Source organism: Sphaerodactylus townsendi, linkage group LG02, assembly GCF_021028975.2.
Source record: "Sphaerodactylus townsendi isolate TG3544 linkage group LG02, MPM_Stown_v2.3, whole genome shotgun sequence".
Taxonomy (NCBI): Eukaryota; Metazoa; Chordata; class Lepidosauria; order Squamata; family Sphaerodactylidae; genus Sphaerodactylus; species Sphaerodactylus townsendi.
The window spans coordinates 143,192,499-143,219,169 of record NC_059426.1 but is presented as its reverse complement, the minus strand read 5'-3'; the positions used below and the strand labels follow the sequence as shown (position 1 = coordinate 143,219,169).

Below are 26,671 nucleotides of genomic sequence, written 5' to 3'. Positions count from 1 at the left end.
AGTTTCAGGAGGGGAGGAACTTCAATGGGGTATAATGCGATGTCGTCCATTTTCCAAAGCAGCCATTTTCTCCAGGTGAACTGATCTCCATTCCTAGAGATTGGCTGTAATCCCAGGAGATCTCAGCTAGTACCTGTAGGTTGACAACCCTACCAATTCAAATTAGGAACACAGCATACAAGGGGATTCAGCCTGCTGCCCCTCTGTGCCATTTTCTCCCCAAAGAATGTGATCTTACTGGAGATATGTGATGGCTTTATGTACTGCATTTCCCAGTCACTGTATCTCATTGGCTGCTGGAATGGGCTGCACCCAGTGGTGGGATTCAGCAGGTTCGCACCACTTCGGCAGAACCGGTTGTTAAAATGGTGCTTGTAAACAACCGGTTGTTAAATTATTTGAGTCCCAGCACTGGCTGCATCTGCTTGCTCTACAAGGTGTTCTCCTCTGTTGATTCTTACTGCTTGGCCTAATCCTGACCACCATCACCAATGTAACAGTTGCCTTCCTTCACTGCCCTTCAGCGTGATCACAGCCTTGCCATCATGTGCTCTGATTCAAGACACAGACAGTATGCAGAAGCTCAGAGAGCCGTACCAGCTGCTTCCATCCAGTCTACGTTCTGGCACTGCACAACACCTGAATTTCAATAGCCAGGGAAGTATCAAATATCTCTAAAAGCTGGAAATTGAAATTCAAGCTTGATCTCTAGTTAATAAATGAACTGCAATTGCAGGGCATGTACAGCCAGCCAGCCAGCCAGCCAGAGAACACGGATACCTGCCCTTCCGCAGTGGCCCATTCACAAGGACACTGAAAGGGGGGGGGGCTTTTAAAATTACAGTGTTTATGATGCTTCTTGACCTTTTAATCTCAGATTTCTCAGTTTTGAAAGCAAGGACTCTAATCCTATGAGGAAAATCTATGGGCCAGAGTGTTTCTGCAGATTCAGAAGGATTTTTGTCTGGGACCAAAATTTCCTTACTTTCCTATTCCCTCTGCAGCCCAAAATACCTCCTGCAAAATACCTCCTGGGACTGCAACAGGAGGAAGGAAGTGAAAAAAAATCATGCTCTGCATACAGAGATCCTCTCTTCCTCAAAAATGTTTCAGTGGCTCCAAGCCATGATTACACACAATATAATTTTCAAAAATCAGGTATAAATTGACAAACAGCACTCTTACAATCTGATTTGAGCATCACTAAACTTTGCCTGAAGTTCACTCAACAGACTATTACTTAAGGGTAATCATTACCTGAGTAAAACAAATATCATTATAGTACATTCATAATACTTCTGATTTAAAGGCAGGAACTAAGAACAATCCCTAACACCACCAGGTCTCATAGCGTCTTGTGTTGCTGCATGACAGCAAGGATAAAAATGCCAGAACAGATGCAAACAACCTTTGGCTCCAAGAACGCTTGGCAGTGCAATCCAGGGGCGGAAAGGGTACTTGTGATGTGCCTGGGGACAGAGCAGCCGCACTGCCTCCTGTTGTGGCCAGCAAGCCAAAAGCGCTGCTTCCTCGATCTCTGTGAAATCCTCCTGTGCAGCACAAGGGGCCATGCTTACCTTTTTGCTGGCATAAGTTTGCAGGGGCAAATGGAGGCATTCCCAAGCCAAAGGGGCTCAGGAAGCCAACTAAAGCTGGCTCTGCCCCTGGGACCACCCTATCCGGCACTGGTTTGGGCTCAGATGCAGGAGGAGGAGGTGGAGGAGGAAGAGGAAGAGGAAGAGGAAGAGGAGGAGGAGGAGGAGGAGGAGGAGGAGGAAGAGGAGGAGGAAGAAGAAGAAGAAGAAGAAGAAGAAGAAGAAGAAGAAGAAGAAGAAGAAGAAGAAGAAGAAGAAGAAGAAGAAGAAGAAGAAGAAGAAGAAGAAGAAGAAGAAGAAGAAGAAGAAGAAGAAGAAGAAGAAGAAGAAGAAGAAGAAGAAGAAGAAGAAGAAGAAGAAGAAGAAGAAGAAGAGGAGGAGGAGGAGGAGGAGGAGGAGGAGGAGGAGGAGGAGGAGGAGGAGGAGGAGGAGGAGGAGGAGGAGGAGGAGGAGTTTGGATTTATATCCCCCCTTTCTCTCCTGCAGGAGACTCAAAGGGGCTTACAATCTCCTTGCCCTTCCCCCCTCACAACAAACACCCTGTGAGGTAGGTGGGGCTGAGAGAGCTCCAAGAAGCTGTGACTAGCCCAGGTCACCAGCTGGCGTGTGTGGGAGTGTACAGGCTAATCTGAATTCCCCAGATAAGCCTCCACAGCTCAGGCGGCAGAGCTGGGAATCAAACCCGGTTCCTCTAGATTAGATACATGAGCTCTTAACCTCCTACGCCACTGTCTCTGGTGGTGTTCGTGCTTGCGCACTGTGCTGCTCCCCAGCACTGGTGCAAGTGCCTCTGTGTTGACATAAATGCCCCTTATGGAGGCATAAGTGGCATTTCCATCAGCACCAGGGTCTTGCCGCCTCCTCAGCTGTTTCAACCCCCTCCTTCCTCCGGATCACATTTTAATTCACAGAGGAAGTATACAGAAAAGAATGACCTGGTTTACCTTAGTCAAGCAAACAGCACTGCAAGATAGACAATTGTCTTCAAAACTTCCTCTGCTTGTGTTTTGTTTTCCTTTCCCCAATCTCTCAATTTCTTTTATGAGTCCTGAGGCTGGCTGCCAGAAAAGCTGAACCACTCACACGGCCTTGCAATTTCTGTAAGTACTCTGTGATAAAGTGATGAGATTAACTCATCGAGATTCCAGCAGCCTTCCGCTGGCTGACAATCATGCCGCCACTTGAGTCAACATGGACTAGAGGCTATCTGGCAGAGAAGGGTTGAAAGAGCTCCAGGGCATCTTCAACGGCCAAAGGAGGAAGTTGCACCTGCCAATGAGCAACGGCAGTTGCATGAAAATGAATTTTGACATGGTACGCGTGTTAGGTAATCCTGCAGGATTATGCAAAATTGAGCAAAATTATTGCTTCAACAAATCTGCTGGGAAATCTAGGATTTGAACCAGGAACCTCACGGTTTGAGAATGAGGCATAATCTAGAAAATCATCCAAGGCTATAATCACAAAAGATAATATATGAGGGAGATATTAACATCAGCTCTTGCAATTCGCCAGCAATATGAGGCCCATGGAAAAATTAGAGGAGATAAAAATGTCTCCTTAGTCTTCTGCCCACCCCCGCCCTTCTTGACAGCAATTTATAGCATGTAACCAGGAGCTGTGGATGTATTCCTTTTATAATCCTATACACAACTTCAGAAAACAAGTCTATGGGTGTAATTATTGGTGCTGTGCTGCTGTTGTCCAGGAAAGTGTTGAATTCTAGCAATACCTATGGTTTTGAGTTGTGGTTATACATTATTTGGGTTGTACTGTCAAAGGCTTTCATGGCCAGAATCAACTGGCTCGTAGTTTTTGCTCCTAAGGCTCGCCCACATCTAGATTAGGAGCAGAAACTACCAGACCATGGCCATACAGCATAGAAAACCCACAACACCCTTGGGAGGTGTTTTGAGTGTTGGTTTTTACTAGCAGACGAACTTAATAATATGTCTAGGCTCACAAGTGTATGGGTGTTGTGTTCCAAATGAAATAAGCATTTAAAAGAAGAGGAGGCTTCACTACTGAAGAAGCAAAATGGCCAGAAAGAAGCACGGGGCTGCCCTCATTGCTCAGAATCATCTCTTCGATTAATTGCATGATTTTGCAAGAGAAAACCAGTAAGGGCAGCTCAGAGACAGTCTACGGGACAAGGTGTGGATTATGCCTCTCCTCACCCAGCATATTGCATGCAAAACCGCTGGTGCAGACACTGCTTAAGAACATCGACTTTGCGTCTCCAAGGTAGGATTTTTGAACTTGTAAATATAGTTAATGCACCATGTAATGTGGATAACAGCTGTTTTAACTTGAATGATGGTCCCTACAAATGTGGCGATTTAATTTAAATTATATGGTGGGTGCACATTTTGCTATTCCTGTGAACAGGTGCAGATCTTAAGAATTGCAGTGATCCGTTGCAAGCACTATCGCTGCCACAGAGAAGCAGCAGCATACAAGCTCTCCTCCTAGGGGGTGTGGCATCTCCAAAAGGGGAAACTTCTTAGAATATGAAAAAGGCTAACAGGTGTAGAATGGCATCATCATGCAGACAGGCAGAAATAAAACTAGTTTCTATAAAACTAATTTAAAGACACTGACTGAATCCAAGTAGCCTGCTTGTAGTAATATTTAGAGTGCAATCTTAGACACTTTCTAAGATTGCTTTGTTATTCTTCTAACCAACTAAGCCCCAAGATAATAGGTTTTGTAGGACTGGAAGAGAGGAATGGCTACTGAACATCTATTAGTGGGTTCAGGGATCAGTGCCATCAGATTATGGATGGCAAAAGGGTGTTGTAGCTTTAAGAGCTGTATAGAAGGAAGAAAGTGGGTAAAGGAAGAATCTCTTGCTAATCAGAATTATCATGTTGCTAGAAGTGAATGTATTGTGAAGTAAGTAATCAATGCTATGTATCTCATCAGTTCTCCATATTAGGAAAATTCACTTCATAGAATAAAAAAAATCTTATGTAGAATTAGCAATATGTGTCATTAGGACAAGGTTCTATGCAAGGTGCTCTGTCTCTCTTTATTGAGTACACCTTCTTTGTATTCCATTGATTTAATGCCACTCTCCTATTGTGCATTTGGCAACATCAGTGAATAAAGAACACTTTGAAGCACTGGGGCACTCGCTCCACAATTAGTAAAACTGTACACTGGCAAATGCATATATATATATATATTATAGGAGAGGTATGGAGGATACTGATTTGCATCTCAAAGAAATGTGATAAAAATCGACAGAATTAAAGAGCATGTTCATGCTCTACAAAGGCCATGCAGGACTATCTCCTGCAATGCTTTTTTGAAACCATCCTGAACAGCAAGGAATAATCAAGACTAAGTGAACAAGTGTGAGTTAAAATACAACATGCCTCCTCCCACAAGCCTACTTCATTCACTTCATAGGAGTCAAGGGGCCTTTTGGAGTCAATTCAATATTCTGAGTAATATTATTGGTCATTTCAATTTGCGCAATTGTACATCCAGAAAATGCCTAGTATGTGTTTGAGGTCTGCATGCCAATAATATTTAGGCAGATAAACCTTTGTATAGGTTTTCCCTGGAAACGTACTGATTAGGAAACTTGTTTAGATTGCCACTTTGAGTCCCCATTTTGTGAGAAAAAAAGAATGAGAAATGTTTTAAGCACATATTGTTGAGCTATCATATGTTATATTGTAGTAAATACTGTCGAGCTATCATTTGTTATATTGTAGTAACAATGGGACAGTTGTTTTTGCAGCACTTACATGGCGGTTTCAAATATCCTGACACTTTTAGTGGGTAGAATGCTTAGTATACAATCCGTGCTTCATTCATTTTGAAAGCCACTCTAAGAGTTGGGTCAGTGTTCTTCCCATGTTACAGAAGGGAAACTGAGCATAACAGATAATGATCTGCTCCAAGCCTTCCAAGTAGGTCTAGAGTATTTAAGCTTACAGATCTTCGCTCTAAGCCCTACCTTTACCTTCTGAACCATATTTATGTGTGCTTTTGTTGGCTCTTAACCTATGCATGGGTGTCTGGCAACATCTTTCTGAATGCTGCAAGTAAACAGCAGAAATTATAGACTTACTGAACTTTGGAAGAAAGAGATTCCTGCCCAAAAATAAGCCTGCAACCGGAATATAGGAGCCTAGGTAGAGTCTGATTAAATTAGACCACACTGGGCACAAAACCAATTCCAGTTTATATCAGTAACTATCAGGGCACAGAAGGAAGCAATGGCCATCAAGTCCAACCCCCTACAATGTAGGAATATATAATCAAAGCACTCATGACAGATGGCTATCCAATCTCTGTTTAAAAACCTCCAAGAGAGACTCCACCACACTCCTAGGTAGTATATTCCACTGTTGAACAGCCCTTGCTGTCAGGAAGTTTTTCCTGATGGTTAGGTGGAATCTCTTTTCCTTCACCTTGAACCAATTGCTCCTAGTCCTAGACTCTGGAGCAGCAGAAAACAAGCTTGCTCCCTCACCAACATAACATCCCTTCAAATATCTAAACAGGGCTATCATGTCACCTCTTAACCTTCTCTTCACCAAACTTAAAATCCCCAGCTCCTCAAGTCTCTCCTCGTAGGGCATGGATTCCAGTCCTTTTACCATTTTGGCTGCCTTCCTCTGGACCTGTTCCAGTTTGTCAATATGTTTCCTGAATTGCGGTGCCCAGAACTGCACACAATATTGCAGGAGAGGTCTAACCAATGCAGAATAGAGAGGTACAATTACATCTCTCGATCTAGATACTATACTCCTATCGATACAGCCCAGAATCGCATTGGCTTTCTTGGCTGCCGCATCTAAGTAGAAGAGTATCTCTTCTAAGGTTTGGTTAGATACAGTGTGGAGTTTTAGAAAAAAATAACTACCCTACACTATTAAGAAGATCATACGAAGAGACTGAAAGAGATCTTTGGATCACCTTTTGGACTGAAGTATGCCTGCAATGACTTGCACCCTGCCACTGAGTGTGAAATATCATGTCCACTTAATATTCTACGAACTGCATATATGAACTCCTTTAGCCTAGCCAGCCCTTGTGACAATTATAATATTATCAGCTTAGCAGGGACAAGTCTCATAGTCCAATGAAAAATGATTTGTAAAACTCAGTGGGATGTATTCAACCATCCATGGACTTTGCAGAGCAGAACTTTTCTGCTTCTCCTTCCTGCTATATCCCTCAGGATCTACCCACCCCTTATATTCCAGGGGCCAATGGATCATCAGGAATAGCATGAAGACAAAGTGGAGGTCTTCAGTAGAAAAAGAGAATCAGTGGAATTCACCAGTCCCTTTTCCACAAATGAATCCCTATTCTGTCAGAGGAACTGCAAAGTTGAGTGCCTGGCACTTCCTTTATATCATCTCAGAAAGATCTTCCCTGAAAAGCAGAACTTTTCTTTGGCTTTCTAAAGAATTCTAAAGAATTTCTCAATTCCCAGTTCCATGAGTGATCCCAGATGTAAAACTAACTGAATCTGAAGCACAGCTTTTGAATCCAGGTCTGAAAATGTCAACAAAGGCCTTACAAGTTCTCAGATGGTTTATGTGTGTAGATTTTGTATTTGGCAGCATTTGAGCTTCAGTGGCGGGCACACAAAATTCATTCCTGACTGACCCAAAATTCATTCCTGACTGACCCACTCCAACAGTTTCAAATTCTCCCTCTCTTTTTATACCCTTTATCCCTTCTTTTCTACATCTGAAGAAGCAGAATGTAGCCCACAGCATCTTATGTGGGAACAGAACATTAGTCTTTTGTGTGCCACCAGACTCCTGTTCATTTTTTTGCTGCAAAATACTAATACATCTTTCCCTCTGCAATCAATAGCGGCATTTTGGACTTCTAATTTTGCTAGAATGTCATTTCTGCTTAAATAGAAGCAAAAAAACTCTGCCTGAAAACCCAGGAATCCACGCTGGGCACCTCAGTTGCATTGCTCTCCCAGGCCCCATACCTTGAATTGTCCGCTTGAAGAAGGCTTTGCATGCTTCACAGGAAGCCACTCCATAGTGATATCCAGACGCAATGTCCCCACACACTAGACACAGCCTCTTCGGAATGGCGTTGAGCATATACTCGCACTTGGTGGGCGAGTCTTCCATGATGGCACTGGCGCAGTCATCATACCGTTTGCGGCAGGGCCCGCCACCAATCCCTGCACTGTTGAACATGGGCGGTGAGTCCAGGCCATTAGGGTGGCCCCCTATAGTCATGCCATAACCACCACTAGCATCCGATGAGCCACTGGGACTGTGGTGGCTGATGGCGTCAATACCGGAGGAAGGGCTGGATGGCTCGGTCTTGATGAAGGATCCACAGCTGGAGGTGAGGTGCCGCTCATCCGTGGACATTCTGCCTAGCAGCCTGCGGAAGAAAGCATGGGAGCATCAGCTGACAGACCAACACAACAACTGGGACAGGACTTTTGGATTCATGCATTGAGGGCCAACATATTTAATATTCATTCATGCTTACATTCACTGCTAGCACATATCTCCAATCTAACCCAGAGAGCTCCTGTGTTGTTAACCATATTGAGTGACACGGTAAAAGACTGATAGTTTCAGATGTGGTAATGGATCCCCTATTAACGTTCCCAGCAAAAGAAGTTTCCTCATTCTTATGCGGCACCATAAATAAAAGGCATCTCAGTTACATTTGGATTTTTTTAAGTGACCCTTCTCTATGTTTCTTCATTCAGACATTTTCCAGGGAGTGAGTTAATAATTGTTTATATGGCTCTCTGAACCCTTTATGTTTCTTTCCTGTTCAAGTAGTATAACCTGACAGTAGCATGCTCAAAGATTAGATAATATGCAAAATGCAGTCCAAAACAGTTTCTCCAGTCTAAACCACTACATTCAATAGGCTTATTATAGGATTACACTCTAAAACCACTAGTTAGTCCAGGATGACATATGCACACAGCCAAATAGTTGCAACAAAACCTCCAACCTTCCAAGCAATTACCCAGGAAGTTGCACATCCTCTTGGCTGGATCCTCCTGACATATTTAAATATATTTAAAAGCAGGGGCATGAGTCCTTCTTCAGCTGAGATCATGGTGCTGGGACTTCTCACACACACTCTTTGTTTATACCCCCTCTGCAAAACTATTTGTCCTAACAAGGAGAATATGTAAAGGAAAGGGTTAACCCTCCTCCTTTATAGCAATGGCTCTGATTGAATACTTTCCCCTATCAGTGGATGACTTTAAATAAAATTCATGATGTTAAAAAACCTGATCAGATTTCCAGTGTTCATCCAGTTGCATCACAGCTCTCGGACCTGCCTGAGATCTGGTGGGGCTGAGCTGTATTCATACAGCATAGTAATAGGCTGGGGCAATCATCCACAAAAAAATTAAGATTTTTGTGAACTGGCCACAATCAGTAGAAAATCCTGAATATTTATTTATTTATTTATTTATTTATTTATTTATTTATTTATTTATTTATTTATTTATTTATTTATTTATTAGACTCTCTTTATGTCACTTCATCCCCTTCAGGGGCTCTGGGCGGTGTACAGCATAAAACATGGTAAAACAAGTCACTAAAATCTTTAAAACAGCGGTAACAAACATTAATATTAGTCCATAAAATAGCTTAAAACTCATAAAACAGCAAAAAACCATAATACATAATAAAAGGCGTCCGACCCCAATTTAAAACCTACCCCCATGAGGGGGGATGGCAGGACCCCTCAATATGAGGGGACCCTGATGTAACTGCCCTAGGGGCAGGTGGTCTCTTCTGCAGTGTTGGGAGCTGTGAATCACCTTTGGTTGTTTTTGCTCATTCCCATATTATATTTGTGAACATGAATCTGGGAATACTCAAAAATACTTTGTTTTATCTTCCCAAAATTATTGTCTGAGCCACCCATGGAATGCGCTCTGCTTTGCAAAGCAGTTGGTGAATGAGGTGAGAGTCAGAATGGAATTTTAGACAGTTGACTTTACTAATATTCAAGGATCTCATGATTATTTTTAATAACTGGATTAATAAATAGTTGTTGCACAAGGGGGGGGGTGGGGGTGGGAAATGCCCTGCAATTGTATTACAGAAATGTTATGAAAAAGGGGAGCAAATACTAGGGCTGACAGAGCCTTTGAGCTGACATTTTATGGTTTTTCTTTTATGGCCCGCTCTATGAGGAATGATTTATATATTTCATGATTTTTAGTTTGACAATAAGCAAGAAAGGGACATTACAGAGATTTGTAAGAGTGATCGGACAGACAATGTTTGTATCCTCTCATACAACATTAGGGGGAAAACAGATTTGGATCCTAGAGTGATATTCCAGCAGTATAACAGCTCTTCTGTTGCCAGAGAGATTGAGAGAGAGGAGATTTCCTCAATTCCTCTCCAGATGCCCACATCCTTCTTGAGAGAGTACCTTGACTCCCAAGAGCAAAATTCCCAAGAGCTCTGTTGGCTGCAGCAGTCCAACTTGCCCAGCTTTGCCCAAACTCATCAGACCTAAGCCACAGCCAGTATTTGGATGGGAGACTCCAAGCAAAACTGGAGTTGCTACATAAAGAAAGGCAATGGCAAACAACCTCTGCTTGTCTCTTACTTGGAAGGCCCAGTAGCTTAGCAGGTTTTTAAGCAGAGGACAGGATTATCAGTGGCTGTTCCCCATAAGTACCAATGAATACTGACTGCTGGGAAGAAAACTGAAAGGCCTGTTGCTTTCATGCCCCACATGAAAGGATTCCTAGAGGCATCTAGATAGCTACTTTTGAAAGCAAGATGGTGGACTAGAAGGACTCTTCTTCCAGGAAAATTTCATCTATTAATTTTCCACCATTTCAATAAGAGTGCCATTAAGAGTAGCAGAACAAATTTGTTTGGCTAAATCCATTCAACCCTACGGCAAAGGTAAAAAAGGACTAGTCCACTTGTATTCTCTTTCCTGTTACATGAAATACAATACAGCAAAATTGGTTCTATTTCAAATAAGGGCAACGTGTTCGTCTTTGTCCATGCACAAAGACAAAGCATTTTGCTTGGCTCTGGTTACTTTTTTAGGAATGTGAAAGGGAATGTATGTGATCTAATTCTCCTGTGAACTGGCAAGGCAAACTCTGTTACTATTTCTGGGCTCACGTAACAAGCTTAAAGGTTCTAGACACAGTGTTCTTTTAATCTTTTTTTCTACTAAAGGTCATATCCTATAATCCCTTTAGTATCTTCATTGCCCTTTTCTGGGTTCTCTCCAAATTGTCTTTTGTGTTCAGAGGTGTCCAGAGAAGAATGTGCAATGTGAAATGCAGTGGGGCCAGAGCAACAGAGATTTCTTTGTGAATATGAAGACTGAATAGTTTACCTGTACAAAAAAAAAATCCATTTTGCATGATTCTATAAGCGACGCATCACACTGCACAGGTAGGTTATTCCCATGGCATCTATTCAACCTAAAATTGCTATAATTTGTTCACCCAGTTTTTAACTAGGGATGTTATTTAATTACATACTGTTATGATTTGAAAATCAGAAGTTTTCTCAGGGCTATTATCCTTCTAATTCTTCTTCTTTCCCTTCCCTTATCCATCTTGTCAACCACTTCATTTCCTTTGACAGTCAGTCACAACATGAATGAATCAATAATTATCTGTTGGAGGGAGGAAACAATGAAGTACTGCTTTTCAATTTGTAGTCAAAGCTACTGTACATTATTTTATCATCACCCTATTACCATAATGCAGTTTTGGCTGCAAAGTGAAAAGCAGTATTTCCCTCCGAACTACAACATAATTCAGCTGATCCATGAATGCCAAAGGAAAAGGAAGTCATTATCAAGGATGTAAAACAAGTTAACAAAATAAAAATGTCAGGAAGAAGCTGAACAGGATTTACTTCTAAATAAGCATGTAGTAAAAGGATGGGAATTGCTGGATTTTTATGTGGAATACAGCACTGCATAAAATGCTACATAGAACTAAAGTTTGAATTACTGCAGTTGATTGCAGGAAAGAAACGGCAAAACAACACAAAAGCAGCATGACATGAAATAGTTTAATATTACTTGATAATATATCCATTCTGCCCTTTGGATATTTCTCAGCCGAGTATATTATTCCACTTTGCAGCTATTACAAATAATTTTTTGTAATCCATTCTTCCTATTTCAGCCCCACCCCAAATGCCCATGGGAGCTTTTGAGCTTCTAGATAACCCACTCTGAAAATTTAGAGAACCCACCGAAGAATCTCTAAATTGCTCATCCATATTTGAAGTCCTTTCCCTTTACCATGTCTTGCTGTGTTCTCTCTGCATTCTAACATTTTCCTCCTTCACAAGTGGCTCTAGATAAACCTCATTAAAAAGCAGATGTTGTCCATTTTTCTGTGGTAGATAGTTCATCAAAAAACTCTAGAAACGTTACCCTTATTTGTATCAGTCAGATTTTATCCATATCCTCACAATGGCATACAGAGAATAAGTAGACATTTCAAGTTTTTAAAAGCTGCTTTTGACTTTTAGTTTAAAAAGTTTTCAAATCTACTGGCTATTCTGTTTTGACGTCCAAACAGCACCAAAGCCAAAGGCAGTCAGCAGTACTGTGACACCTCAGTCTGCTAAGATCCACTGTGAAATCAGAATAGAGCAGCCAATGGCAAGCAGAGTTCTAAGGGCAGTGGCATATCTACACAAAATGGAGCCCGGGGCAAGAACTGATTCCCCCACCCCTACGCGTGAAAGCATCTGCGGAGGCAGCAGTGATTCTGGAGGGTTTCTTTCACTCCTGGGGCAATCTACACATACTCATAGACATTACATTAAATTAGGGTTGCCAATCTCCAAGTGGAGCCCAAATTTCAGAGATCTGTTACCCCAAAGAAAATGACTGCTTTGGAGGGTGAACTCTATAAAGAAGAAGGAGGAGGAGGAGGAGGAGGAGGAGGAGGAGGAGGAGGAGTTTGGATTTATATTCCCCCTTTCTCTCCTGTAGGAGACTCAAAGGGGCTTACAATCTCCTTGCCTATGACAAAGTCTTCCTGCTCAGCTTCCTTCTGTTTTTCCTCCTGAGCACCCTCCCCCCCAAGGACTTAATACCTGAATCTTCAGAAATTTCCCAGCCTACCTTTCTATCCAAGAAGGACCAAAGTGGCTTATATCATGCTCCTCTCCTCTATCTTATCTTCATAATAGCCCAGCCAGGTAGGTTAGGCTGAGAGTGACTGACCCAAGGTCACCCAGTGAACTTCCATGGCACAAGGGATAGTGGTGGGGAACAGAATGGGGGAGGGAAACAGGGACAGAAAGGGCAGCAGAACAAGGGGAATGGAGAGAACAAGGAAGGAAACAGAAGGGGGAAGGCAAAGAGAGGGTGAGCTAGAAGAGAGCTGCTGTCGCCCCTGGCCCCCCCCCACAAGGTTTTTCCAAAGCCAGAGTCCCTCTCCCTGGAGGCCACAGAGGGAGCTGCCTGTTAGAGGCTGTAGATGCCGCCCTGCCCCATTGAAGTCCAAGAAGCACTCAGGGAGGGAGGCGAGTGGCAGTAGCAGACAGGTGAGCAAGAAGGGTGGGCAAGCAACAGCGGTGGGTGAGCAAGTGAATGGTGCCTTGATCAAATGACCTCTTCTGGTCCCCCCCCCCACACACACACACGACACTCCATTATCTAAGGGGAAACTGTATGGAAAGAATGAAAGCATTGTTCCTTTCCTAACAGTTATTAATTTTACATCCTATACATAGTTTGCAAACAGAAACGAACACTGGGTTCTACAGATTAATGTTATATAACATTCCAACCAGTCAGAGGATCTCTTTCATCTCTTTGTATGGTTTGTGAGCCAAGTACTTATAACCCATGACACAAGACTTCCATGAAATTCTGACTGATCGAATTTCCCTATCATGATTTACGTGGTTTCATGATAAACGTCTGAATAAAGTCCCCAACACAGTCTATCCACTATGTTCCTTTAGCCATTAATAATTTATTGTACAATACCTACCAGCTACTGTTTGCTGTATGCTTTTTTTCATAAAGCCATTGATTTTTGTTTTTCATAGTGCCATTTGCTTCCATGTACTCGATACAGATATGCCTTCAAAAACCCTCTGATGTTCCCTCAGAATTATCTGAACTGAAAACATCAGGATCTTGTTGTTTAAAAAGTTTTCAGCAGAGACAACTCCATCTTATCTGCAAAGCTGATTTACATATAACTGAAATTAATTTGCACATCATTTTGTTAAACACGTCACAGTAGTCAGTAGGTAAAAATTATATTCTTACCTTCAATTTTAGCTTGAAGTCTAGTGTGAATAACTAGATCCAATTTTTAAAACATCTTTTGAAACAGTGGTTCTCAACCTTCCTAATGCCACAACCCTTTAATACAGTTCCTCATGTTGTGGTGACCCCCAACCCTAACAGTTATCCATTTTACAGATGGAGAACACTGATGCAGAAAGTCTTAGGTGATCCCTGTGAAAGAGTTATTCGACCCCCAAAAGTGTCGCGACCCACAGATTGAGAACCATGTTTTAAAACATACTCAGCGATCATGATAGATATCTGCAAGCAAACAAGTCTGATATATTCTTGTCTCTGTTCCATTATTATTTTTGAAGTCTACCAGCCCCATCCATTGAGCCAGGCACCCAACCATGGCACCCAATGCAGTCACGCCAGCCTTCCATTTCCAAAGAGGCTTCCCAGTGGCATGGGGAGACAACAAACATGGAAAAGTCTTCCTGTTGCCAGAAAGTCCCCATTGGGCTTAATGGATTTATACCACCTTTTTGGTGATGTAATAAGTCCAAAGCCCTGGCTACCGCACAATGGGGGCAATGGCAGGGAAGAAGTCAACTGATGTCAGGTCCTCCCCAAGACTGCCCTCACTATGGTGGCAGCAGTGGGAGTTCAGAGACACTGACATGGCATCCCTTCACAGCAGCCAACTGCCAGAGAGGGCTGTAGTGGCTGGCCGCCAGCGGACTTTATCCTCTGCTAAGTCAAGTGCCCCAGGAAATCCAATGGTGTGGCCCCACACTGCTCACACAGCAGATTCATGCCTGTCCCCTTTGGATAGGGCTGTAAGTAGGGTTTCTAGTGCAACAGTTGCTCCTTGTTCAAGCAGCTTCCAAGGCATGTAAATCAACTGAGAACACTGTCAACCTATTTGGGATAAGTTAACATTTTACCCTCCTTCTTCTAAACTGAAGAATTCATCCTTCAAAATAAATCACTCAAAACTGGAGTGGCTCGTGTAGCATGGGAGCACTATAGCTATCAATGATGGGAACGATGGAAGACAAATGGAGGTTCAGCACCTTCACCCGAGGACATCAGAAAATATCAACAGAGGCATATGAGCTGCTCAGCACCACACAGACTCATGGCTCCAGACAGAAACATTTATAACAATCAGTGACATCATCACCCACACCTGTGCCAGATGCGGCTATCTGTGCACCAACTCAACTGTCACCTCCTAGTGCCTTCTGCTAGGCCACCAAATCCTTCTCCCCAATCAACAGTGCTCAGTTCTCCCAGCAAACCACGGCTTGAGCTGCCCCAGGTGAGACAGACAGAAAATATATTTCCATTTTTCTGCAAGGTCACATGCCTGCCTTTCCTAAGTGCTGGATGTCCCCACCCCCCACAGAGTATCAAACCCTGGTCAGATGAACCACGTTCCAAGATATCAGCAAATGAATTCTACATTAACAGAACAACTTTTAATGAGCCTAAAGCCAGCACAAGAGTAAATTAAAATGAACCAACCTAACATGGCTGAACTTTCCAGGGACATTATTAGGGAAGTGTCCAAAGCAAACCCATTTGGAAACTCATCAGGTTAAAATCCCCACTATGCTAACATTTACACTGTATCATGCTCTTATAAGTATGAGAAGACAAAACATACTCCTTTCTGTCCAGTTCTCATCCTAATATTCCTTTCTTTCTTTGCTGTCAAGTCACACCTGATCTGTGGTGACCCCTGGTGGGGATTTCAAGGCAAGTGACATTCAGAGGCAGTTTGCCCTTGCCTGCTTCTGCATTGAGACCCTGGTATTCCTTGGTGGTAAATGGGGCTGACTTTGCTTAGCTTCCGAGTTCTGATAAGTTTGCGCTATACTGGCCTATCCAGGTCAAGGCCAGCTAATCCTCTCCAACACAATTTACTGCCCTTCACAAAAAAAGATTTCCCTAATTAATATTCTAAATAATACAGTACTTCTAAAAGCAAATTTTCAAAAATGTAACTCAAAGGTGTATTTCAGTTTATTTTTCACTAGAAGCAAAGCCCATTACAGGGGGGAGATGCAATGGGCCATAGCAAAGGAGTGGGGATGAGCAAGCATTTTCCCCTGCAGTGGGCTTTACTGGGGTCACAGAGCTCCTCCTCTACCCAGCATGATGTTTCCCACCTACCTGGTTCTGAGTCTGTGGCTTGGCATGGGGAAGGGTAGAAAGGTGGGAGAGGGTTAAAAGATGAGGCTTGAGGTGGGGGTGGAAAAGTGAGGTTTGGGAGGAAGGTGGAGAGGAGTAGCTTGAGGTGAGGAAAGGCTGGGAAGAGGTGGGGGAGGCTGGGAAGCAGGGCTCCAGTTCGAGGTATTCCTGGATTGGGGGAAAGAATTTGGGGGAGTAGATAGAATGTTGCCCACCAATGGGTGAGAAGGACTCACAAAGTTCACTGATTGGTGGAGGGTTTGTCGTCATGATAGTTCATCGCTTAGACAATCATAGGTTAGAATTCCACATGTTCTAAAGCTTCCTGAGGACTAGGAACCCTCTCTAAAATTAGTTCTGGGATTCTCAAATATGATCCCACAGGCTACACAGATGCTCTTCAATGGTGGTGTCATGTGTTAGCAAGAATTACCTACACATAGAGGAACATATGAAACTGCTTTACACCAAGTCAGACCACTGGTTTATCAAGGTCAGTATTGCATTGCATACACTGACTGGAGGTGGTTCCCCAGAGACTCATGCAGAAATTTTTCACATGACCTGCCTGTTGATCCTTACATCTGCAAATGCCAGAGACTAACCTGGCACTTACTGTGGCTCTTCCAGAAACCAAGAGCCCTATACCTGTTTTCAAAAGATGTCATCCGCTTGAACACATTATTTATCACTTCAGTATAGAAACCTTAATACAACATCTCTTCCAACCAATTTCCATTATAGTCCATTTTTACATGTATATGTGATATACACGTATGCATTCACAGAACCTCAGTGGTTTTATGTAGAATCTATAATACCCTCTGTAGCTTATTTCAAGCAAAAGCAGTTTGAGCAAATCCGCACAGGAACTTTTTCAAAAGTGCATCCTGAGCTCTTTTTTCCAAATCATGGATGAAATTGACTGAAAAATACAGTGGAGAAAACTGGAAGCAATACTTGGCTCTGGCAAAATAAGTACAAATGAAATGTTTAAGAACTGATTGACGGCATGTTTTCCCCAGAACGCGTACTAATGGGTATGGAAGACCATTTTGCCCTCAGTACGTGATAGTGGGTCACAGCAACTAAAAGAAAAATAGGGAGTTATAAGGAAAATGGTGAAACCTGAAGCAGGTACATGAGATTGAAAAACCCGACAATATTCTCTCTGGAAAAAAATATAAAGGAATTCAACCTTGTCTGAAATGTTCCTCTGAAGCCAATATTTTGTAGCAATAGAGACTATCGCTAGAAAAGTCTTGCGTCTAAGTCCTCACTCTGCCATGAAACTCACAAGGTGATCTTCGGTCTGTCATGTATTCTCAGCCTACCCTAACTCTCAGGGTTGTTGCAAGGATAAAATGGAGGAGAGGTAAGATGTCCTTGAGATTCTTGGAGGAAGGGCATGATAAAAATTGATTCTTTGACACTGATTTCCATAGCGCACAGGACAGATTCCATATGAAGAAATATATAACAAAATACACAAAATCCAGTTAAATAAAGATTAGAATGTGTTCACCGGCTAACTAACTATCCAAAATTCAATCCATGGAAGGGCACACAGAACGTACCAAAAATGAATGTGCAAAAGATTTTGAAATGCTTCCAAAAAGAGGGACATGGATAGAGCTAATTTAACCAACAACCTCCTATTGGTCCACTTCACATATGCCTTTTTCCTGGAATGGAAACACTTTTTCACTGAAGGAAGATTGCATACAATAATGGTTCAGAACACATGCGCAAACAGCAATGCAATTTTTTTGAATGAAGGAAAATTGTGGTGCATGACAGGTTTATGTGCTTTAAGGTTCTGCCTACAAAGGTAATCAAGAGCATGGGGTGGGAGGAAGATTTTCCTGACTTACTTTCATCAATACAATAGCAGCTAAGTTTGCCTTCTTCTTCCTGCAGATAGTGCAAAGCTTGGGTGTGGCCAGAGGGATGAACTGAAGAGCACGAGCCAAATGGATAAACCAACAATTCATTTAAGCCATATTGTTGTTTTTGCTTTATAATAAATGCAATACTGTATTTCTTGAAGAACATATGGAGAGCCTTCTGGATCAGACCAGTGGTTCATCTAGTCTAGCATCATATTTCATACAGTGGTCAAAACAATTACCCTGGAAGACACAGTGGCCAAAGCTGTTGCCTGATGTTGGCTCCCTAGCATCAGTATTCAGAGGTTTACAGCTCCCCTTCCATCATCATGGCTAGTAGGCAAGTGATGAACCTATCCTCCAGTTTTCACTGTAAGTGGCTTTGGTTCCCTTAGGGAGAAAATTGAATATAAATACTTAAAGTCTTTGCCTTTGCTGACTACAATGCTTGACATGGCAGCATAATCATTCAAAAATCTTTCTGAACGTTAACTTGTTCTGGAATAGCAAGCAAAACACATTTCCCCTCTTTAAGGTAGCAATAAATATTTGCTTTCCAATCTGGGAATTATGGCTCAGGATACCAGAATTAACTTTCATTATCATTCCAAAAAAGTCAACTTATTTTACTTGTAAAAACCCAAACTGTCAGTGTTCAGCCCACACTTTGAAAGTGGAAAGACTTCAAATTAGTGAATGAAAATCCGTTCAGAAATTAAGAAAAGTGGTCAGAAAAATAAAGGCAGGGAAGGTTGCAATATGGCTTACTTGCAGGAAATGTAATTCAGATTTGTGGTTTTGATTCCTGTGTTTGCTGCACTAAAAGATCTGAAGGAAACCAGTCCCAGTAGTCAATTTCAGTGGAAATGAAAAGGCGACTTGCAGCAGCACCTTGGACAGCTCTCTCCACTGCAAAATCCATCGACAGATATGTGAATAGGAAGTGATAACTTGTCTTGCTGCACTTTTTCGTGAATTTTTCTGTTTGCTTAGGAATCAATTAATTAAATTGATTATGCATTATTGGAAATACAAGGCAATTGCTTAATTGCTTTGCAGCAAGCTTGTTTCATTGCAGATCAATTAGCAAGACTTGTTAAAGCCATGGTTCTTAAAATTAGAATTTTCTGAAAACATGCCCTTTTGGGAGAACTTATACAACCAAATGCCAAGAGGATAAATGGAATGTGTATCTTGGAAGGTACTCTTTGGAATGTGCATTTTCCCCCTTTCACATCAGTATCCTGTGATCAATGAAAAATTAAGGACAGACTTCTCTGTCAATCTCGAATTAAACTTCCCAGGCGCAGAAGAGATGTAGTTAGGAATGAAGGAGGTATAAAACACATCCTTTAAACAGTTACACACAAATTTTTTAGTTGTGTTCAAGGTTTTCTGCAAGCCTAGAGGAATTTTTGGGCTTTTTTTGGTTTGAATAGCTGGGCCCTATGCCGTCTCTATAGTTTTTGACGTGCTCTGCTCCAAAAGCCATTTGCCAATAGCATGTGGTCTGCTGCTTGAAAAAAACAAAACAAATATACTCTCGGTGCATGGAGTTAGTTGCAGGGTTCTTTGGACCCAGACCCTGGACTTCGACAAATTTTGCTCCTTGCCTTGTTTGAATTGTTCATTGAAGAGAATATCATAATTGATCTGGTTTAACATTCTGTTTTACAGTGGCCGGCCTGACATTTTAAGGAAGTCCACAAGCACATCCATTAGATCTAAAAATGCTACATTACCAGGGTCAGAATCCCAATACAATGCTCTTCCTATTCTGTCTGTTGTACTTGAAGAAGGTAGGAAGTTGTGAGCTGAACATCGCAATAATAAAGAACAACATTGCACTTACCTATGTAACAGTAGTTCATTGAGTGGACTTCTGTGCAGGCACACATTGTGATTGTGCGTGCACAGGCCTGCCTTTGAAGAATAGAAAGCTTATTTCTGTTCTGTCACTTCAAGAGCAATCCCTACCCTTTTATCCAATTAAATGTTTCCATGTTCAGAATCTGTATGAATGAAGCATGATTCTCTTTCTCCTCCCCACTCATGCTGCAGCCCCCAAATTTGTCTTGAAATGGTATTTTGGGGGGGCTCACTATTCCTGGAAGCATTTTAAGCTGCAGTGGAAAACAGCAAGGTGTAGTCATGATCTGTGGGCAAACACCATCTCATCTGAGGAAATGCTCTGATGGACAAAAGCCATTGTGAAGTCTTCATCATGTCAAAATCCCACATTTCTAGCATTCTAAGTAAATTATTTTAAAATATAATTTTGTGCTGTGTTAAAAAATAAAAGACACCATTCTCATACAAATGTTTTGGCCTGACCTATATAATGCTTTTTCCAGTAAACCACTTAGAGTTCTCTATATTATTATTACATTTATAGAGCATTTCTTAGTGTTTAAACAATTCACATGCATGATCTCAACAATCTTCACAACAGCCCTATAAAGTAGGCTAAATTTTTTATCCCATATTACCAATGGTTGGCTAAGAGGGAGTGACATGCCTACTAAACTCATGGCTAGACTAAGGTAAAGGTTGAATGGGGGGGCTTCCCAGCTTATGCTCTTTACCAAAGCATTACGACTGTCTCCTCTACCTTTAATTTATTCCCATAAACAAAGGATGAATATCATTTTCAATTCCAATAACTGGATTTGTTTTAGATTCCAGAACATATAGTTTCTTGGAAAGTCACAGCAATACCCTAGAAGTACTATGGTTCAGGGGTGGACTGCTGGTAGACACTTTCTGATTGTACTGGGTGTCTAATTTGTTATGCCTTGAGATCTGCTTTATCATTTTGTAGCTTTTAATATTGTTTTGCATTTTTTTACTATTATTAGTGGCTCAGGGGTGGGTGTGGATCTGGTAATCCAAAAATATAATTAAATAATAATAATAAAATGCTGGCTTACAGTACAAGGCTTCTTCATATACTATTTTCAGCCTGTGTTTGAAATTGTCAGAGCTATATATAGTCGGGAGAGCCAGCATGGTGTAATGGTTAAGGTGTCAGACTAGGAATTGGGGAAACCAGGTTTGAATCCCCATTCCACCATGGAAAATTGCTCAGTGACCTTGGGGCAATCTCACACTCTCAGCCTCAACCCTGGCTATATTTGGATGGAAGACCTCCAAGGGAAACCAGGGGTGTAACACAGAGGCCGGTAATGGCAAACTATCTCTGCATGTCTCTTGCCTTGAAAGCCTTACAGACTTGACAGCAACCCTTCCCCCTCACCCCCCCCCCCAAAAAAAATAGTTTATCAGGCCACTGTAGAGATCACCACCAAAACCCATGAACAGCTATATCCAGATGGTTTGGGCTGTCAGCTAACACCAAATGATCTTTTTCATAGCTCAGATTCTGATTCAAACATCTTTTCCCATTGAATGTCACTATTAATCTACCTGCTATCCCACATGCTGTATGTATCTACTCCTTTTCTTTTTCTTTTTTTCTTTGGTTTTTTTGGGGGGGTTGCATTGCAGGCACTTTACTTTTGGGCTTACCATGGAGAATGGAAAGTTTGTGACAGATGCGGGGGGGGGGTAGATTTGAACTGTAAACAGTTGGAAGTGCCCAGTTGACCCAAAATCTTTCCAGCCTGAGAAATCTGTCTCGAGACAGGACTCCAGAGGGCAGTCTTGCTGGCAGCCTGAAGAGAAATAGGTTAGATTAGGTCTATTGATGTGGAAGTTGGCTGAGACCCAGTTCTTCCAAATGAATCGAAGAAATTGATTTTTTTCCTATGGAGGAGGTAGGGAGAATCAGTTCCCTGCTCTCCTGTGAGGGAGCGGGAGTAACAAAGACTTAGGAACAGGCTTTAGAACAAAATGTATTCAGCAATTTTTAAAAACAAACAAACATAGCAATCCTTGATTCCTGTGATCTATTATATGACTGGTTCTCAGCAATGCCTCCATATCCTGAGTCCACCTGCATTGCAATCTATCCCCATACTTGCTTTAAAAAAATTAAGAAGCTGTTTCAAATTAACCTGCATTTCCTACTTTTTATCATTGTGCCACACACCATCACATTCTTCTTTCTCTTTCAAGATGCCTTGAACATTTGTAAACACAAAACTCATCTACAATGAAGAGCCAAGACCGTGAGCTCTAATCATTGAAAGGTGCCAAGGCTAGAGTGTTGGACTTGGGCCTGGTAGCTCTGGGTTCAAATAGGGCGGTTGTTCTGTCATGGAACTGGGTGACCTTGGGCCAACTGCAGTTCTTCCACCCGACTTATCTCATGAGACTGTGGTGACAAAATGGGTGAAGTGAAGAAACAAGATGCAAAGTGACAGGTTACATGTACTGTCATGTACAGCCCCTCTGTAATTCACTTCTTAAGTTTCATCAGGGGCATCAGAGTTCTTTTTGCTGAAACTCAATTGCTGTGAAAAGGTTCGGCAAAAAGAACTCTGATCCCCCATGAAGCTTAAACAGCGATATATAGGGCAGAAACTGTATATGCTCCTCTGAGCTTCTTGGAGGAAGGAATGATTCAGTATGCAGTGCCTTCTCTCTGAAGTGACTTCGTTTGCCCTCAGTGACATTGCCATGAAGTTAAAATATGACCTAATGAATAGCATTGTGGTATTACTCTGTTCAGTACATGATCTCCCATTTGTTGGTGGGTAGCCATGTGATTAAGCAAGGACAAAGACATGGTAATCAGTCGGAATAGCACAACCAAAGAAGGAAAATAATGTCAGTGAACAAGAAGATGAACATCCATACATTGTGGGAATTCCCTCACAAAAACAATCTTCACAAAAACTGAAAGGGCCAATCACCTTGAATGGGCTTAGAGTTTAAGAATGAAAAGAAAAGTCTGCTTTTATATCCTGCTTTTCTCTACTCTAAGAAGAAGAAGAGTTTGGATTAATGCCCCCCCCCTTCTCTCCTGTAGGAGACTCAAAGGGGCTTACAAACTCCTTTCCCTTCCCCCTTCACAACAAACACCCTGTGAGGTAGGTGAGGCTGAGAGAGCTCAGAAGAACTGTGACTAGCCCAAGGTCACCCAGCTGGTGTGTGTTGGAATGTACAGGCTAATCTGAATTCCCCAGATAAGCTTCCACAGCTCAGGCGGCAGAGCGGGGAATCAAACCCGGTTCCTCCAGATTAGAGTACACCTGCTCTTAACCACTACGCCTCTGCTCCTAAGGAGTCTTAACTCCCACATCTGAAAAATTAATGAAAAACAGGCTAGTTCTGGATGATACACACTAATCTCATCCCATGTGTGTATCATGGCATGGAAAACAATGATAAATGTTTAATTCTTTTCAACTAGGCCACATGACCCATGAGTTTATCAAAATATTAATACTGAAAAGTTTGAAAATGAAAGCTGGATGGTTGACATTAGATCTGATGTATCTGACTCAAAAAAGTTCTACAGCACTATCACCAGCATACACATATGAAGGTATGAAACAACTACAGGTGAAGAATAAAGTCAAATGACCTATATATATGTATGTATGTGTTATGCAGACAGGCAGTGTAAAACCATTTCTGTTCATCTCATATCTTGCCTTGAAAACACTATAGAGTCACCATGTCAGTTGTGATTTGATTGGACTCTACACACCCAACAGCTATTTTTTCATTAAAAGTTTACAAAAGAGGCTAACATAACATATTCACTTCATATGCCAGTTACTAGCTACCTGAAATTCACCCTATTTTAAACTTATTTTCCATCCAAAGTTTGTGATTTTGATTGGCCTGGATATAGCATCAAGAGGCTGAAGCAGTTGTAAGAGGGCTCCACCATTAACCTGCTACTAGCTGAGAACACCACTATAAATGCCTCTAAATTGTTTTTGTGAAGCCCATCATGAAGTTCTCCTTCACAAACCTCATCAAAATGTACTACTACTCTGTTGTCCAGAACCCATGCATTTCAATGGCACTTGAGGAACAGCTGACTGTGTTTACAGTTTATCCTGGAATACTGTACTAATGTCTATACCCCAGTGAAGTGCTGCTTTGACTCCTCCCGATTCAATCCAGATGACTAAAACGTAGTATGGCCACCGCCTACATAGCTGCCCTTTCCCCCACAAAAAAAATAAAACTAGGCAATACAGGTAACAGCACGCCACAAGCTGAGAGTGGGTGCACTTCAGAAAAGTACCTGCAAATAGATTCAGTTAACTCAAGCAAGGAAACTAAGTCACAACTTTGCTCCAGGAAAAGCCAAAACCCTTAATACAAGCCAACGACTTGGGGAAAACTTCATCCCTTACTTGCAATATGGAGATGAGATTCTGTACATGAGCAAAATCCATCCACTAAGCCATTTCCAAAGCAAACTATACAGGGAACCAATCAATACCTCCCAATATCTGTTCTCTACTTATGGCAGGCCTTTCCTAATCCCAGAGAGCCATCAGAACAGAAAACCACAGGGCATAAATTGTATCAATGTCTATTTTTATTTATTGCTTATTTTTTTCCACTTTGGGGACCAAAATTACCTGAAATTATTCTCCCCTATCCCATTTTATCCTCACAACAACCCTTTGAGATAGGTTAGGCTGACAGTGTGTGACTGGCCCAACATCACCCAGCAAGCTCCCATGACACTATGGGGATTTGAACCTGGGTCTCCCAGATCCCAGGACAGCATTCTAATCACTATACCAGGGGTCTGCAACCTGCGGCACTCCAGATGTTCATGGACTACAAATCCCATTGGCCATGCTGGCAGGGGCTGATGGGAATGGTAGTCCATGAACATCTGGAGTGCTGCAGGTTGCAGACCCCTGCACTATACCATACTTGCTCTCAAGTGAGTTTCTTTGCACCAGTCAATAAGTATGACCACTCCACAATTTGACACTTGTAGCAGTTTAAAGCCCTCTAATTTTAATTGTCCAAGCCACTTGTCAACATGAGTAGCTTACAAGCACTAACTCTTTATATTTACTGACTTCTTAACCAAGCCAAATACTTTGATGTGCCTCTGATATGCTTATGGAATGCTGTCCTATCCCTCCGGGGGTTTCCTTTTTCAAACCTGTATAGTTCCCTTTATCTGTGCCTATGATTTTTTTCCCATTCCTGTTATTCCTTGTTATCACCATAATGCCTCTTCCTTTCACCTGTCCCAGCTTGAATGCAATATGGGCACCCAAAACTGGACTGAACAAAGTATGCCAGGTGTGGCCTACAGTGAAAAGGGTATCAATTAAGGTTGGCATTGAGATTGCACCTACAGCGAAATTAGAAGTAATTCTGGGGAAATTTCAGCAGAAGGGCAAAAGTTTTCTAAGGGGTATCACATTTGTGGTGGTAGTGGTGGTGGTAGTGAGTTTCTGAACATCCCTGTATCTGTCATACATAACAGATCCAAAGATTGCATAATCTTCTTTGTCACAATAGCCATTCATGGCCATTTTACAGTTCACCAATTAAAGTCAAAATAAAATCCCATCTTGGTAGCTGGAATCCCATGTGTGTATGGCTCAGTTCCTTTGTGTCCTTTCTGCAGCAAAGTTTCTCTAGAGCAGTGCTAAGTGGCACAAAAGGTCTGAAACAAAACAAAATCCCATTCATTTCACTACATACCTTTTCAGGCATGTTTATCACTTGATTTTAAGTCCTTTCCCTTTAATGTGTGCAGTCTCACATGGCATCATTCTTCACAGAAACTAAATTAGGTCCAATCAACAGAACTGGAAGTCAGCACTGGCTGCATGGGGAGTTCAGTGCACATTACTACCAGCTGCATAGCAAAGCAGCTTCCTGATTACTCTGTTGAAGATGTATGAGGAAAACTGACATGAGATGCACAGGGAAAATTGTGTACGGGGACAGAGCAGAAAATAAGAGGAGCAAAGCAGTGAAGAACTTGGAGCTAAGCACAAGAAAGTTTATACTGCAAATAAAATGGATGTTGTCTAAATGCAGCATTCTACACTGAACAGCTGCAATCTGAACAGAGATAAGAAGGTCAAGGTAGGAACCGGGAGGGTTGGTGAAAAGACTGTAATAATCACAACATCCAGAGCATTTTGCGAATACCTCCATGAGTACTTCATGGTTCTTTCTTGTAAACTATTGCCCCTTCTCCCCGTCACATGCCAATAGACTGCTCACACAGTTGAGAAAGAAAAGAAGAATGAATAAAATAATTAATACAAGAGAAGAAAACATCTGTTCTGGAAAACAAAAATTTTGTTTTGTTTTGTTGGTCTCATATCTTATATCTAAAGTGGTTCCCCCAAATTGACAGCTCAAGGCATGAAGCAAAACTGGACAGTAGTAGTAGTAAGGAATTACTCCTTTTGAAAAATATATTTTAGCCACAGGCTGCAGGCATAAGTCAAATGGATGAGTTTGTCAATGAAGACGGGAAAAGGTTTAAGGAGGAATATATTAAAGAACTCTTGTTTTGATGTGCTGAATCTCAGCTGGTAGGATAACATCTAAACGAAGATTTCTAGAAGTGAATTGGGCTTGTGAAACTGAACAAGTTAAGAGATTCTATGAACCCATAGAGCTAGTTATCATCTTTGTAGAAAGGATTACAATAGTCATTCAATTTAACACGTATAGAGGGAACAGAGGGAAGGGGTAATAAAACAGTCACATACATTTTCTGATTGGGGAGCAGTTTGATCACGCAAAAGCATCTGGCATATGCAAACACTGATAGTGCTATCTGAGGCACAGCTACTCCAATCTAAATTTATTAATATATATGGGCACAGA

At 41.8% G+C, this 26,671-nt stretch overlaps 1 protein-coding gene across 4 annotated transcripts in view; it reads right to left on the bottom strand.

Moving 5' to 3' along the window:
• The window catches only part of ESRRB (estrogen related receptor beta), a 218,818-nt gene that overhangs the window by 64,612 nt on the left and 127,535 nt on the right, over positions 1 to 26,671 (bottom strand). For all 4 annotated transcript variants that reach the window (XM_048486027.1, XM_048486024.1, XM_048486028.1 and 1 more), the window contains one exon: positions 7,570 to 7,979. In XM_048486027.1, coding sequence (XP_048341984.1) covers positions 7,570 to 7,966 — 397 coding nt within the window. In that variant the 5' untranslated portion in view covers positions 7,967 to 7,979. The remainder of the gene's footprint in view (positions 1 to 7,569; positions 7,980 to 26,671) is intronic.